Source organism: Aspergillus chevalieri, chromosome 1 (assembly GCF_016861735.1).
Source record: "Aspergillus chevalieri M1 DNA, chromosome 1, nearly complete sequence".
Classification (NCBI taxonomy): domain Eukaryota; kingdom Fungi; phylum Ascomycota; class Eurotiomycetes; order Eurotiales; family Aspergillaceae; genus Aspergillus; species Aspergillus chevalieri.
In genome coordinates, this window is record NC_057362.1 from 5,169,675 (window position 1) to 5,186,128 (window position 16,454).

Here is a 16,454-nt window from a genome sequence, read left to right on the forward strand (position 1 = left end):
GCATATCAAACATTCGGAATGATATCCACTGCCAAGTACTTCTATATAATTAACACTAAAACCCAAACGTAATAGAATCCCATCCCTGATTAAAAGACTCATATAAAACACAAAAGAAACACACATTATTATGGAGTACAATGCTACATCCCATTCCTCAGCCCCTTCCCAACATCCAACGTCGTGCGGAGCTCATTTGCCGCTAAAGCTTCGGAGAAATACGGCAGGTCGCGGCCGTGGTATACGCTAGAGTTGCCGCGGATATCCACGGGGAGCATTGAATCCGACGGAAGCATGGTGAGGACTTTTAGTTTGTTGACGGTGGAGCGCATCGGGACTGTGTTGTTGCCTGGGCTGAGGACGAGGTCGTCCAGGAAAGCTTGGCCGATGTGCGTGCCGTTGGAGGAGAGGTCCATCGTGACGTTGCCCTGCGTTTGTTAATATGAATCCATACCATGGGTAAAAAGACGGACATACCAAGGTGAGAGTCATGATGGTCGGATTGGGGATATACACCGTTCCTACCGTGTTGGTTCCGTCGTCTGCATCTTTGGCCAAGATCTTAAAGTCGGTAATATCGAATCCATTCAGTTTGTTGAGACCTGTTCGTCATATCAGTTGCAGCTCATCTCTGGTGCGTCAAAGGGCACCCACCCTTAATAGTGACAGTCTTGTTGTACGTCACATCTACCTTAGGCAAAGCCCCCTCCTGCAACTTCGGCTCCCCATAGATATTCATATCGAACTCCTCATTCAGCAAGACCGCCTTCGCAAAGTCCCCAAACGCAGTCTCATTGCTGAGCTTGATCTGTTCCTCAATATGCACAACTGCTCCATCCTCAGCCTTGACGTCCGGCACCTGGGCTTTGCCCCAAGGCACAGCCCCGAGCAACGACACGGCAGCTGAGAAGCCAAAAATCGTTGGTTTGAACGAGCTGCTAGATCCGATGACCTGCGTTTGCTTCAGGTGGAACGATCCCGGAGATGGGTCGGTGATGATCATGCTCGTGACGTTCAGGGTAGATTTGTTCACGTCGTTTCGCGCGATCTTTGGGTAACCGACGTATATCCTGTGAAACCGTCAATATCCTACCCCGCTTGACTGCATATGCTTGGGTAACATCAACATCAACGTACACTGGAAGGACAACCACCAGAATCACCACTACCACGATGATGGCATGCAGCCACCACCACTTCTTGAAATGGGCTTTGATCCGAGCACCCACGCTGGGCTTCGGTGAGGGGAGATCCATTTGAGAGAATTCTGTTGTCTTTGCTTCAGCCATTTTTCGGCTCCGGTTTCGAGTATACACTGCTTGTTATCGATCAGCTTGCTCTTCCAAAACGACCGAGTCCCACGTCCCTGACAACGTCTGTTTCAACTTACCAGTCTGTCTTGATGCCGGTATATACGCCCTCCTCTGGTGTTGAAAACTGCAAAACGGGTCAAATACTGGTTGATTTATGACTCAGATACAGAATATCTGCAGCTCTCAAGTATAATCGTCAAGGGGTCCGTAGCGAAACAAAGAACAAATCAATAGTTTCCCGAACCAATAATTAAAGCTTAAACTGAAAGACAGAAGGCAGGAAGAAGGAAAGAAGAGGATAAAACGAGTGACCTGTATGAAAAGATTCAATAAATAGACGAGACAGGAACCCCGGACCCTAAATATCTACCAGCGCGCTGCCGAAAGAAACTGCAGGAACCCTCACATGCAATTGATTAACCACCAGAATAGGCGGGAAGAAGAAAAAGAAGCAAAAATCATGGATTATCTCCTGGGTAGTTTGTGTCAGTATCACGGAGATCGACCCCAAAACATAATAGCACATCCCCGACTGCTTATTTAGACCCCTAAATTTCTTCCGTTTGTCCATTATTCTTTCTTTTTCTTCTAATAAAGGGTCAAAGAAAAGAACGCGCCAGAAGGAAGACGGCATGAGTCGGACCCCTTCCTGCAGGACTAGGGGATGCTTGGTTGACAAACGCGCAGGGATGGGATGGTCGGATTACGCCGTGGGTGGTATTTCTTTGGGGTTGCATCTGCGCATGCAGCTCATAGCTTTAGTCGGTCATACCATTGAATGCTGTGAAACCCTCGAGCACAAAGAACCACCCATGCTGTGCCACAGAGGACTCGCAAATTTCCTATAATATCTTCAGCCATGACAATCACTTTGAATATTTGCCGCATTAGGTCTTTCATCCGGAACAGCCGGGATGGGCACTGGGGAAGAGGCAGCAAGACGTGTGAAAGGCGAGATTCCTGGAGTGTCGCGAACGAATCAAATCAGGAAATCCAATAGGATCAGAAGTGGGATCTTGAGAAAAACGGATTTAATCCTAATCTGTAACAGCCGTTGTCTGTCGCATTTTTCGGTCTGTCGAGGAATTGAGACTTGTCAAGCGAGATTTTCCCGATTTCGCTGTTCCGGGCTTTTCGTATACAAAGCTGAGGGATATATTCAAACCAATACTATCAAAGTCAAAAAAAAAAAAAAAAAAACACCGATGCTACTATGGTGTTTTCCCCAGATTTAAAATGGCCAGACCCAATACTCAAATATCCCAAAGTATCCCAATTGAAAACAAGCCGGTTGGCTGCTGTGTATATATTCAAAAGACCCAAGAGCGCAAGATGATGCAAGAAGAGCGCTGCAATTATGATGAGATTATCATGAGTATCATCAAATATGATCTCTGCGAACGGACCATACGGCTAGATTGGACAAAAATAAAAAACCAAAAGGCAGCAGAAGGAATTCAAAGAAGCGAGATCAAGGGGGGAAAAGAGCAGCCCATGACAGCAACACTCGAAGAAAGTCAAATAAATGGACAAAATGAAACAGAGAGAGTGACGAAAAATTAAGTCCTCACTCATGGGTGAGAAGGGGTATCCAGTAAGAAGAAAATTATGGTGCCCAAAGGGCAGATGGTATAAAGCCATCCACGGACCGAGAGCAGATTGCAAGTCCTGCTCGAATTCAAACGACAAGAAAAAAAAAAGAAAAGAAAAGGAGCAAGTGGCTGTCAAGGTGCAAAGGAGTGTAAGAAGCAAAAATAAAAACAATGAAGCAAAAGCCCGAAGCTCACTCTGATGGTTTGCATAAGGAAAAAGCATATGCATGAATGGCAAATGGCAAAAGCAGTCAAAAGAAAAACAAGATTAAGGGAGTGTCAGAGGGTCGGACGCTGTATGGAATGAAAGATCACAACGAATGCAAGGTCAAGACAGTTTGGCATAAACCAACAGTCATACTCAAAACATAAACTGCATGCGAGAATCTATGCTTCAGCTGCCGACTTTTTTCGATGGAAGAGACTGCGAGTTCGCGATTTACTGCGACCACGAGATTTTTTATCCGATGCCCCAGCCTGTCGCCCACGCGAACGGTCGTTGGGCTCGTCGTCCGACATGTATTTATCTTTGTAGATCCTGTAACGTTCGCGTTAGTAAAGTTTGGCATGCATGAAACAATCACTATACTTACCAGCTATTTCCAACCATGTTAACGCCTTTGGCCTCGGCCTGGCGATAATACTTGGCGGCTTTTTTCATATCCTTCTTGCATCCCACACCTTGAGCGTAGCAGTAACCAGCCTCAGACAGCGCATCGGCATCTCCCCACTGGCCGGCGATTTCGAAGCAGCGCAAAGCCAAAGCCTTATCTTGCTCAATACCCCAACCATTGAGATGGCTCACACCAAGCTCGTAAATGCCCAGGGCGAATTGAGTACGATAAGCTTTCTGCATTTCCCGGAATCGCGCTGGTACAGGGGTGTTGCTATCGCCCATCAACTCCAGACCAACAGAGTCCACCGCTTTCCGCAGCCACCGGACACCTTCCCGTTGATTGGGGCGCATACCCCAGCCATGACGACAGGCCAAGGCATAAAGGAACATGGCCGTGGGATGCTCCTTTTTGGCCGCGATGCGAAGGTGGTAGGTGGATTCATTAAGAGATCCCTTCTCGTGGCATTGGATTCCCACGGCTAGATGGTCGTCCGCCGTGACAGGCGTGGACACCGGGTTAGCGGAGTCATTGGACCGGGCTGTCTGTGGTCGAAGAGTATTACTCGATCCAGCAGACGATGCCGCATCGCTCTTGTTGGCCTTCGGGCTGAGTCTGCTGGCCGATGCTGTGTCAGGCGATGGAGAGCGACGCGATGGCGTCACTGGCTCCGGAGTCAACAGCTGGCGATCAGAAATGGGGGCTTCATACATTGACCGGGCCTTAGGAGCTGGCACCGCCTCGTGATTTGAGGGAGGTGGAGACGGTGTGCGTGCGGACCGCTCCGGTGGATGCTCACTAGTCGGACTCTCAAATAATGGCTCTTTCCATTCAAAATGGGGGGTCTGAAGACCGGCAAAGACGACAGAATCTCTGGACACTTGACGGCCCCGAGGAAGGGCATACTTGGCATAGGTGTACGAGGCTGACAAAGCTGATGAGGGTTCCTCCGTGGATGGTGTGGTCGTCTCGGTCGACGTCGGAACGACAATCGGGCCTGGTTTGTGGCCCCGCTCAATTGATGCTCGGTTGCCCGAAACATGCAATTGTTCGGAGCTTGCCATTGCAGACGCAGAGAGATTCGTACTGGACCGGCTCATGGGACGCGAGAAATTAAGCGAAGGACGCTGGAGGCGGCCACCGTTGTTTGAAGCCTCAGAGCTCTGGGACGGAGATCGAGGTCGGCCGCGGGGCATCGGAGCAGCGGTGGTAGACATGGGCGAATGTGGTCCTGACATAGCGCTGCTAGAGGACAGCTTCCGCGGCGGCTGGGAGAAGGTGGACCCGCCATTGGAGCTGCTGTAGTCATCATCGGAGCTCTCTGGCTGGGCCCTGGAGCTGCTGGAAGGACGAGACATGGGAGACCCGGGCGGAGCTAGGCTGCGTGGAATCAAAAGTCGAGACGAAGCTGAATCAGTGGATGAATTCATCGACGGGGCCGCCAACGAGACGCCCACTGCCGGTGGTGCTGCTCCGGCGGCGGCAGCCGCATAGAAACGACGGGGCCCTTGATCGGGCATTGCACGCAACGAGAGGTCCTCCTCAGGCGACTCTGCCCGCGGTACTTCGAAGCTGCGCGTTGGGGAAAGAATAGTCGAGCCATGTTTTGGAGTCGCAGTGCTGTCTTCGTCAACAGTGACATCGTCATCGTCGTACTCGCTGGCCTCGGTGTAGGCATTGGAAACGCTACTGAAGCGCGGATGCTCCGACACGGGACGGAATCTCTGCTCTTCAACTTCGGTGTTGATCTTCTGCGTGGGACGGCGTTCAAGATTGCCCTCAGCGTTGGTGGAGCTATCCCCAGAGGAAAGCGATCGAAAGTAACCCGGTCGGGGCCGCGATAAGGAGCGAGCTACGCTAGAGGGTGGTAACCTGCTCAGACGACGATCCCGTCGTGCGGACTCTTCCAATTGTCTCGCAAGTAGACGCCCCTGGGCGGCAAATGCATCGAGGGGTGACAGAGCGGGAGGGACTTCGCCGTCATAGTGTTCGATGCGTGGTGAGGGGATACCACTCCGAAGAGTCTCGTGGGAGGGGGAACGGATCTCCCCCATGTTGGGACGATAGGACATGTTAATAACGTAGGATATTGATTTCCTTCGTTCTTCCAGTTGCCTTTCCCAATTCGAAAAGCGAGTCGGTGGTTATATTAGTTGTTCTGTTTCCCTTCTCGATAGGTCTCCGCAGAAGCAATCCAAGCACGCGGGCACAAGATCTGTCGTAATAGCCCCAGAAACACGAAATCTACAGTCTGTGATGAGAAGTAATCGAAGCGATTTGCATCTGGAGGCCGGAATTGATCAATTGGGCCGGACGAAGCGAAAGGGGGATGTGGTTTTAGGAGGGCGGAATAGAAAGGAACGACAGCCCTGGAGAGGAGAGAGAGCGGACAGCTCCACACAGCAAACCAGGCGTGGAGAGCAAAAAAAAAAAAAAAGCAGAATTCAAAAGATCAAAAGGTGAAGATAATAAGAACAGAATGAGATGAAATCAGCAGCCAGTCATTGTGGGCTGAGATGATGGACAATCGATGGAAGGTGGAAGAGAGGAAAGTAGGAGAGGGAAGACAAAGACACGCACAGAGAGAGAGAGAGCAATAACGGAAACGAAGAAATTCTCCCGCCCTGACGATCGACTGACAGTTTTTGCTCCACGCGGAGTCCAGAGAAAAATGAAAGAGGAAAAAAAATAACAGGCAAGGGACCGTTTCAGGGGTACCTTTTTTTGACCCTCTCTCCCTGGTTTTTATATAGTGTCAATTGTGCTGATAGTACCGGGATCTATGTTTGCTAGGCACTTGTTTATTGTTTGCTCACTCTGTTCTACACTGCTATGGACAGTAGGGAGTATTGAAGACTCTCCAGAGAATACAAATACAGGATATCGTCTCTTCTCAACGTCTCTGTGCTTATTATGGAAATGAATATCCTCATCTGGTCAGCCTTGGCGGCGGTCCACTACTTCTGGTGCGTGCAAAATTTTCCGCGTACAGAGATCACAAAAAACTGTGTTATTACACACGGTCAGATCAAGCAAGGGACTGGAATTATAGATTATCATGTCTTCCGATCTACTAATCATTATACTTGCTCTCTAGATCTGTTGACTACAAGCACTACATTATGCTTGGAATTTGTATGCTGAGTCCAACCTGAAATGCAAACTGTGGAGTCAACAGTCGGCCCAAATTCTCCTTTTGTCATTTTCTCCGCGTCTTTAAACGGTGAAACCGGGTCTGGATCTTGCCATTGTGCCAAATCGCGACTAACAATTGGCTTCCGAGTCGCATCCAAACTATGTCCGTTGCAGAATGACTCACGTACAGGTATTCTACGCAATGCGACTGCCGTAACCTGAGTGAAGATTCAATTACCCGTGATGCATATAGTACTCTGGTGCTCAAGCAAAAGCGAGTGCTTAAGCAATAGCGAGCAAAGACTAAAAATATAAACTCAAACCTTCTCCCAACTCGCCTCATGGAAGCTCCCACTCATGCCATCGCCCACAGCCGTGTATCCACTGCGAAGCCCAAGCATCCATCCTACCAAACCACCCGGTGCCAACGCCCCAATCACACCATACGTCCGCGCACCACGGCCAGCATACACCACTGTTGTCTTCGATGTCTTCTGTCCGAAGATATTCTTCGATGGCGGCTCCAATGCATCAAGGACCGCGTGGTGCAAGTGACGCGCCGGGGATCCTCGCACCGCACTAGGTCCCGCGGAAGCTACCGGCCGCTGTTCAATGCTGGATAGGTACTGAGACCCGTACTGAGCACGCTGCTGAGCATTCCAACCAAGAGTCTCCGTCCCTGCAACACGGCTCTGAGGTCGAGACGACCCTAGATCCAAGTTGCCCAGTTTCAATTCCACCACGCTCACGTTTCCATTCTGCAGAAGACTAAGTTCCGTTCGAAGAGATGTTGCAAACCCTGACAGTGCACGAGCAGTTGCAACCTCGGGACCCGCAAACGGCGCGGAGAGCGAAGATGAAATCGAGGGATAGGCGAGGACGATATTGCTAGGGCTGCTGCGCAGCGTGAGGAGAGGCAAGAAAAGCTGGGTCACCAGCACTGGGGAGAGAATCCGAGTGTTAACCGTATCGGCCCAGGCAGATGGGGGAATCGTGGCCACGGGGCCATGTTCGTAGTGGGACGAAGGGACCACGATGAGACCACTCAGCTGGCAAGTGTGCGGTGGCACACCAGGCATTGGGAATTGAGGCTGGGTGATCAAGGAGCGGATTCCACGTAAGGACGGATGAATATCGGACGGCGATGAAGGGGTCTGAGGGGTCAGTCAGTAATGTTCCATCTTGGATCAGTAAGATCACATGCCGTAGTCAAATCGAGCCAAAGTGCCCTGATATCTATCCGGTTCTCCGACTGAACAACATGTTCCTCCTCTGTCGACGACACAGTAATATAGACAATGTATCCTCGTCGCTCCAAGTCTGAAGAGATCGACTTGACCATCGGGTCGTGCGGTGAACCGGCGATAACTGTCCCAGTATTTAGTCTCATTTCCATCCAGAACCCAAATTGACCGACATACCAACTATTTCTTTCCGGGCACCATTTCCTGCCCTCCTAGCCTTTCTCCGCTTTCCATTAAACGTCTTATTCCCAAAATACAAAACGCATGTCGTCCCAGCAAACGCCAAGACGGCGGCACTCAACGCCCGATTCGAAATCATCCAATCTTGCACGCGACCCGTCAACGACCGGGTTGGAACGATATCAACAGTCTTCCGGGATGGTCGTACAGACGAAGGTATCCATGACTGCTGTGACAGCGAGTCTCGAAGGGTTGTAGCGGCACTATCGACTTGCCGGTCGATGGAGTTTGCAACCTGGAGCGAGTATCGCTTTACGTCATGGGGGATCGAAGCAAGCTGGAAACCACAGACCGCTTGGTTAGCACAGGTTTTATTGGAGACGAGGTATCTTAGAGCCCACGTAGTCGAAGAAAAACTGGTCGTCACTCGTCATTTTGGATTATCGTTGAGGTTCAATGTCCGGATGCCGGAGGGATGCCAGAGCTTGAGGGGCGATAACAAAAAGTTATGCTGATAACGGCGGATGGTCACATGAGCACGTTAGATGCTACGCCATAAAGTATATCTATTTGGGGATCAGATCAATATACAGGCGAAAACAATATAGTGACAAATCTCTGCATATAATTATATAGCTTCAGATTCCCCAGATTGGCTGCTAGCGCTTATGCTAGAACTAATGTCAGCCATATTACACAGATAGAGCCGGAAAGAGCCACATCACGCAGGCCTGAGTAGACGTTGATTATTATTATATTCCTTATGACTTCAATAAGGAATTAAAGAAGAACATATCAAGTTAATAGAAATTCCTAGAAATCTCAAGAGTTCTGAGAAAGACGTGCTCATAGAGAGAGGCGAATCTTATAGATCTTTTCCACGCTAAACCAAATACGGTATAGTCTATATCAAGGGTCGATAGTCTCCTTCCAGCGCATCTTTCTACCAGTACACACTGCGATATCAAGTGCCTGCTGGATATCGGAGCCTGGGGAGAGAGAAACTGTCGAGTGTCAGACCCGGTGTCTATTTTACTGCTATCTGCTCGTCCACAGTGATGCTTTCTATCGGAGATAGTCCTAGTACTTTGGGTATCGATCACTGACTCTCACGAGTCCGTATCCATAAATCCGCCAAAATGCGCAAGTTCGATTCACTCATCTCGGAATACCAACATGAAAGACATCGCCCCAGAGAATCCGAAGCGCTGCTTATGCTTCGGAAAATCGCTTCGCTGGTCAAGCCGATCATGCGACAACGAGCGTGGCGAGTGGGAACGCTTTGCGAATTCTACCCTCATCAGCGTAACCTCCTGGGCTTAAATGTGAACGCTGGCCAGAAAATATGTCTGAGATTACGATATACCTCTGACCAGTGCCAATTTCTACCTCTGGAACAGGTGGTAGATACTATGTTGCATGAGTGAGTGAAGCAGCTTTTAGGTGTCTGATTCATTTTCTAACTCATATAGACTCTGTCATATTGTGCATGGTCCACATAACCGAAACTTCCACGCTCTATGGAACCAGTTACGTGATGAATATGAAGAGCTAGTCATCAAGGGATATACTGGAGAAGGGTTCCTTTCGCAAGGCAGAAAACTAGGTGGTCGTAAGATACCCATTGATGAAGCCCGCAGACAAGCTCGAGCTGCTGCAGAGCAGAGACGGAAACTTGCTGCGGGGTCGGGGCAAAGGCTAGGCGGTGCACCGGTATTGCGAGGAACAGACATGCGCAGAGTTATCGCTGATGCTACACAACGGCGGATAGACGTGACCAATGGTTGCGCTTCGGGACGTGATAATACTAATGACCTTGCTGAGGAGGCTTCCAGAAACGGTTTCAGAACCAAAGCAGAAGAAGATGATGCCAACGAACAGGCGATCATGCAAGCTTATATTGAGTTGATCCAACAAGAAGAACGTGAAAGATATGGCCCTTCTTACATTCCCCCAAGTCAAGGCAATCCCGCTGGACCTCGATCTATAACGTCTCCTCCACCGGTTCCAGAGAGCAGTCGCACTACTTCATCACTAGCGCCGCCACCAGCCGAACCCGCCGATCTCATATCCGACAGCAGTGCATATGAACAGCCATGGACATGTCCTATTTGCACACTCGAAAACCCACCCAACTTCCTATGTTGTGATGCATGCGCAGTAGAGCGACCCCGGCCGTCTAACCCGACATCGGTTTCAGGGCCAGCCGCCGCAACCTCTGAAGCCAGAGCGTCTCGGGGCAGGAATAAGCGGACATTGAGCGAAACTGGCAGCAAACCAAATTTCAAGAATCGAACCAAAGCCGCTGAGTCTCTTGCTGCCATAGAAAGAAACGCGCAGAAGCGTCCGTTGGGCTGGGTCTGCCATTCCTGCGGATCTTTTATGGAAACGGAATATTGGACGTGCTCGAATTGCGGGTTGATGAAGCAGTCTTCATGATTTGGCTTCATATGATACGGTTTTGAGTCTGGAGTTTCATACCCGTGGAGTTGGTCTTCACTTGCGTGCATTGGCTTTTTGCATATACTTGCTACATAATACATGACAATAACAATTTAATAGCTTGTTATCGGTCTCTTTATTACTCTCCTTCCATAGTTAACGTACAGTCACATGACAAAAGTCTACGTAATTCCGCGTCGCGCGACGCGGCACCTGATATTGCCCATCATCTTTTCAACCACCTACACCATGCCTCGCACCCCTTCAGGGTCTACTAGTTCTAATAGGACTAGTAGAAACGAATTAGAACCCTTTCAACGGGGTACCATAGTTGGCCGGTTCCTTGCAGGCCAGAAAAAGGCCGATATTCAGTGCGAAATGAATTTACCGTATACAACGATTCAAACCACCATTGCAACATACCAGCCCTCCACCACTGGCACTAGTTCTCCTGGCATTGGACGACCAGAGATCCTTTCTGATGCTGATAAGCCTTTTACAAATCAAGCGGGATCCCTTTATCAAAACTGAAGATATCTGCAAATTACTTGGGATGTCCATTTCTACACGCACTATTGCACGCATGTTAAAAGAATCTGGGTATGGCCACTGGAGAGCACAAAACAGACCTCAATTAACTGAGAAAATAGCTAAACTACGCTATGAATGGGCATACGTGCGCAAGGATCGGACATATGAGTAGTGGAGCAAGGTTATATGGAGTGATGAATGCTCTGGTTGAGCTTGGCAAAGGGAAGAAGAATCAATGGGTATGGCTGCTCAACCACTTCAATAAAAAATGGTAAAAAAAAAAAAAAAAGCATATAATCTCATACACTAAAGGCAAAGGAATATCTATCATGATTTGGGCAGCGATCTTGGGTGGTAGCCAAACTGAAATCTATCGAATGAGTCGGGATGAGGAATCTGCTCGAAGAGGGTATTCTTCACAGTCCTAAATGAAACTTATTGATTATTATCTATCTGCTATATGGGAATCTGGTATGGAATTGAATTCATGCAAGATAATGCTCCTATACATACAGCCAATATTATTAAGAATTGGTTTGATGAGCATGGTATTCCTCTTGTTGACTGGCCATCCTACTCACCTGATTTGAACCCTATTGAACATGCCTGGGCCAAATTGAAGGAGGGTATATATATGCTCTATCCAGACCTTGAATTAATTCATATGCCACTTACCTATCTCTTATCTAATTATCTAGTAACTATCTGTTGTGACGGTTAGCGGGGCGCCAGAAACGGCTCCCATCTAACCACGCGTCTGCTGAGCCCTACTGCCGGCCGTCGACGGGAATACCATTGCTCTTTGTGGTATGGCGCCTACTGTATCAGGGATAGCACCGCATCATGCTGCTTGTGGGCCGCTCACATGCCGCCTCAATGCATCTGTTGCATTTTCAAAAGCCTGAAATCTCTCCCTCAAAGGACCACGCACTTTCTCTTCCCTTTTCCCCCCTCCTGTCTGCCTCACCCAGTGCACTGCCCTCTTATCAAGATGCCGCATTACCTGATGATTGCCCTTTTCCAGTATGGCGTCATTCTCTCCCCTCTCTTTGCCCCCTTCAGCTACAGAGTGGCCAACAATTCATCTAGACAATTGAGACATTGAGACCTTGTTACTGTCACTTCATTGGTAATTGAGCTATCCACTTCATGGTAGTTCAACGCTCAATGCTGTACTAATGCCAATATGGACAAACAATATCAGCAGGCCAAACAGGATCAACCCGGCAATCAATAGGCTAGGGTGGGAAACTTGGGAAAAGATGATAAGCAGAGATCTCTTTTCCTTCAGTATTGCAATGGCTGATGTTGTTTGTCGTCGTGGGGCCAGGCACCTAGGCATCCAGGCACCAGCAGGAGCCTACCAGGAGAGGCCGTAGTGGTAAAGATGGGCGGCCGTGGGATTAGCTTCAACCGGTGCCAAGACCGTTGCCAGTTAGCAAGACTCGTAAAACGGCGTCAAGTGCTGCCGTTTACGGCCGCCGGCTAACCGTGTCAACATTAAATGGAGTTATGGTAGATCTGAAAATGCTACTTTATATGGAAATATAGAGCTCGCCGCTCACCCGTGTTCGCTCGCCCGTGGAATACGTTAACTATTTCAGCCGTGATTGGATGACTAATATTTGACTAACACGTAGCTCCACATCGCGCTTTTCAATTTTCTGCGGGCAATTTCTTCCTTTCCTCCCACAACAGATCATGAGCTCAAGCTTGAAACGGACATTGAAATGCAGAATGTCCATGAAGTCAAGCGCGATTGACTAACTCAATGCAACAGGTATTCAAAATTCCTCACTCCTTCTATGCTCAATTGACAGCCACACACCACAAGCCAATCCATACACCTGTCTGCAACACATCCAAAACTCTTAAATGATGAGAACTTTTTCCGAACCGGTATTTAGGAAGAGCCGGAAGAGGTATGACAGAGGGAATTTGGAAAACGACTTTTCCTTTCTCTTTGTCGTCGGTGCTTATAATGGTTCTGCTGAGACGAGTTTTGCGATGTGCTGTGGATGGTATGGACACGAGTGTCTGGATTATGGTTATGTGCTACGATGTGTTGGGTCGTATTGAGCTCATTGCTTGTTCTTGACTCGGCTGACATTCTGAAAGTTGTACAGGTATTTACGTCGCCCTTAGTTTGGTGTAGTTTGGATTTTGTATGAAATGTGGTTGTCATTGAATGCGCATGACGGGAAAGAATCAGTATGAAATGTATAGCTTGTCCATATATTCAAGTAATTTCTACATAAATACAGATTATCTTCCCTCCATAACTCCGGATATAGAACTTTTCTTGCAACCAAAAGACAAACAGCAACGCCATTCATGATTATACATGCGATCAAGAAGCAATCTGCACGAACTGCCGCTTCTTCCCGGTCCCCGTAATGACCGGGTGGTCCTGCTCCCACGTATCCTCGTCGACGTAGTCCTTAGTACCCTGTTCGCGCACCTGGTTACCGATGAACTGCAGAGCTGAGAGGTTGAATCCCATTTCATCCTTCTGCGCCGCGAGAACCCGCCGCAGCGACGACCGGATGCTATCCAGCATAGGTCGCATCATCTTACTCGCGATGATCTGGCGGTGGTGCGTCTTGAGCATGAAGAAGAGCACACGACACACGAGAGGGACGTTCCATTGACGGTTCGCCCAGATGTTAAGGAAGGTGAAGAGCGCGGGAACCTTGGAGAAAGGCAGAACGAGGAGCGCATCCTGCAGCGAGGCAGGGGGAATCTTCTGCACGGTGTTCAGGAGATGTTGTTCGGCGGAAATGTTGCCGAGCGCTATGTACACGGGGTTGCGGGTGGGTGGTGCGGCATTGGGGTTTGAGGCCTTGACGGCACGCCATTCGCGCATGATTTCGAGGTCCTCCATGCCCAGGTCGAGTGCTTCCATGATCTTTTCACCGGCCATGAGGGTGACGTTTGTTTGTTTGCCGGCGTCGACTGCTTCGGCTTGTTCACCTTCGCCGCCTTCGTCTTCGAGGGAGGCGGTTAGGGTGCTGTCGTACATTTCTTCAAGTTCCTTTTCACGCTCTTCCTCGAGGAAGAGGGGTTCGTCGGTTTGGATCCATGTGCGGATGCTCTTGTCGTGGCTGGCACTGACGATGAACTCGCCCGAGTGGCTGATGGTCAGAGCCCAGATTTCGCCATGGTGGCCCTGGAGTTTCTGGATGTGCTCAAACTTGTCACCGTCCCAGTATTTGATGACGCGGTCTTTACTGGCACTGAAGAAATTGTGTCCATTGCCCTCTTTGTTGTTTGGAACGAAGGCAACGCCCATGATACTGTCTTCATGGGCCAGGAAGGCCTTGTGGCAGTCACCAAAGTCCAGACCCCAGAGACGGACGGTCTTGTCTGCTGAGCAGGTCACGATGAGTTTGCTATCGTATGAGATGTCCATGTTGAGGACTGGAAGCTTGTGTCCGTAGAGGTTGAGGAAGAGTTTCAAAGAGTCTGTGAAGAACACCTTGACAGTGTTGTCCAATAGAGAGACGGCAAGTAGTCGAGAATCAGGTGAGAAGCGCAGACTGAGGATGTCATCCGAAACCTTTAGGGTTCTTGTGTGTACCAGCTTGAGCTTGGGCGTCGTTCTCTTGGTACCAGGGATTTCTTCTTGAACCACTTGGAAGTTCCAGAATTTGGCGGTCTTGTCGGCACTACCAGTAACCATAGACTTGCCGTCCGGATGAACATGCAGAGACCACACTGGCGCATCGTGTGCTTTGATAGTATCCAAGAGAGTGGACGAGGCAATGTCAAAGACCTCCAGTTCACCGTTCTTGTTGCCAACGACGACGATCTTGTCACCAGGAAGGAAGGATGAGCACAGAGAATAACCACACTCGAGGGTACGCAGGCAACTCTGGGTTTTGGTGTTCCAAATCTTCAGGCTGCCGTTCGAGGCCGAAGCCAACATCCGGTCATCAGAACTTAGGGCAATTGACCGGATATCTGTCCGGTGTCCAGGGATATCCACTGCCAGGCTCCTGTTGTAATCCGACTCGTCATCGTCTTCTTTCTTCTTGCTCGCTGTGGGGACGGTGTAGACTTCAAGCTGGTTGTTGGCCGACGCCACGATAAGCTGAATATTCCCGCTGGATTTCGTTCGTACCCAGTCAAACGAACGGACCTTTCCGCCTGTACGAACAATAACGTGGGATACGAAGATCTCTGTGATCGGTGCAGAAGAGATATCCTCAGGCTTATTTTCCTCTTGACCATCCGCGCTGCGTTGAGCGTCTTTGCCCTTTCTCCTTTTGCGCTTTCTGGCCAGACTCTTCTGCACTTCTGTTTCTGAACGGATGCGCCAAATCTCGATCGCCTTCTCGGAACCGTGGAATCCGACGTAGTCTGCGCGCGGGTGGAAGCTGATGCCGATAGTGCGGTCCTTGCCAGTGCGGTAGAATGTCCCCCTAGCGGTGAGAATCTTCTGATTCTCCGAACCGACCTTCTCCTTGGAAATCTCGAGCATGGCAGCTTCGTCGATAGACCAGACCTTGATCTCTCCGTCATTGCCTGCGGTGATACATCCACTCTGGTCAGGCGCAAGGCCAAGACTCCAACACTCCCCGTTTGACTGTGCCACATGTGTCTCGATACAGTGTTGGGATGCCAAATCCCAGACCTTGATAAGCGAATCTTTGCTGGTAGTTAACAGGAAGCCGGCGTGGTCACTCATTCCGGCGGCGTTGAGTAACTCCATGGACGGGAAGACGAAGTGCAACGAAGTGATCTGGTCGGTATGCCCGCGAAGTTTGAAGAGTCCAACCTCAGCCACCAAGTCCCACAGAATGATATCCGTATCTCTCGATCCGCTTGCAAGGCGCACGCCGGCGTTATCGAAGGCTAGTTGGGTGATGGCAGATTTGTGACCGTTGAAAGAGATGATAACCGTGGCGGTTCTTGAATCCCAGATGCGAATGCTTCCATCTTCGTACCTAGAAGAAACAAAGCAATTGTCAGATATTGCCGCTTGAACAAGCAACAGCAAGACAACTTACCCGACCGCAAAAATATCCTCATCAGTCTGGCTCTGTGTGATTGCAGTAACCTGCGCTTTGCACGAGGTATCCCGCCATCTTCCCAGTAGTTCTCCCTTCTTCACGTCCCAGCAGAGAACTTCCTCACTGGCGCCCACAATGGCTCGCCCGGCGCCGGTCTTGCGCGCAGCTCCAGAGAGCACATCGTCCCGGGCCCAGATCGCATTCGACGATGCGGACGTGACGAGCCCGAAAGTGTCCGAATGCTCGAACTTCCTGCATAAATCAGTACTTGATCACCAAGCTATCATCTCAAACAGGCAATTTCACTCACAAATATGACTTGACCATTGTTGAGCATTCGAGTTGAAAAAATAAAAAATTTGGCGGAGAACGCTATCAGTAGCGATAG

General features: G+C 49.5%; 5 protein-coding genes across 5 annotated transcripts; 1 reads left to right on the top strand and 4 right to left on the bottom strand.

The window, feature by feature from the left end:
- Positions 1-143: 143 nt before the first annotated feature.
- ACHE_11783A (DUF3712 domain-containing protein) lies at positions 144-1,289 on the bottom strand (the record flags this gene model as incomplete). The annotated part of the gene is made up of 4 exons (XM_043276390.1): positions 144-428; positions 478-602; positions 655-1,070; positions 1,138-1,289. The coding sequence occupies 4 exons, from the start codon at positions 1,287-1,289 to the stop codon at positions 144-146; spliced, it is 978 nt and encodes a 325-aa protein (XP_043132903.1).
- A 2,003-nt stretch (positions 1,290-3,292) lies between these two features.
- Positions 3,293-5,591, bottom strand: ACHE_11784A (tetratricopeptide repeat protein; the record flags this gene model as incomplete). Its single annotated transcript, XM_043276391.1, has 2 exons — positions 3,293-3,443; positions 3,499-5,591. 2 exons carry the CDS (start codon positions 5,589-5,591, stop codon positions 3,293-3,295), a joined length of 2,244 nt encoding a protein of 747 aa, XP_043132904.1.
- A 1,380-nt stretch (positions 5,592-6,971) lies between these two features.
- Positions 6,972-8,512, bottom strand: ACHE_11785A (DUF1776 domain-containing protein; the record flags this gene model as incomplete). Its single annotated transcript, XM_043276392.1, has 4 exons — positions 6,972-7,808; positions 7,859-8,022; positions 8,076-8,415; positions 8,480-8,512. The coding sequence occupies 4 exons, from the start codon at positions 8,510-8,512 to the stop codon at positions 6,972-6,974; spliced, it is 1,374 nt and encodes a 457-aa protein (XP_043132905.1).
- A 705-nt stretch (positions 8,513-9,217) lies between these two features.
- Positions 9,218-10,517, top strand: ACHE_11786S (metalloendopeptidase WSS1; the record flags this gene model as incomplete). Its single annotated transcript, XM_043276393.1, has 2 exons — positions 9,218-9,501; positions 9,551-10,517. 2 exons carry the CDS (start codon positions 9,218-9,220, stop codon positions 10,515-10,517), a joined length of 1,251 nt encoding a protein of 416 aa, XP_043132906.1.
- Positions 10,518-13,401: 2,884 nt separating this feature from the next.
- ACHE_11787A (snoRNA-binding rRNA-processing protein DIP2) lies at positions 13,402-16,393 on the bottom strand (the record flags this gene model as incomplete). Its single annotated transcript, XM_043276394.1, has 3 exons — positions 13,402-16,000; positions 16,064-16,318; positions 16,377-16,393. The coding sequence occupies 3 exons, from the start codon at positions 16,391-16,393 to the stop codon at positions 13,402-13,404; spliced, it is 2,871 nt and encodes a 956-aa protein (XP_043132907.1).
- Positions 16,394-16,454: the final 61 nt, after the last annotated feature.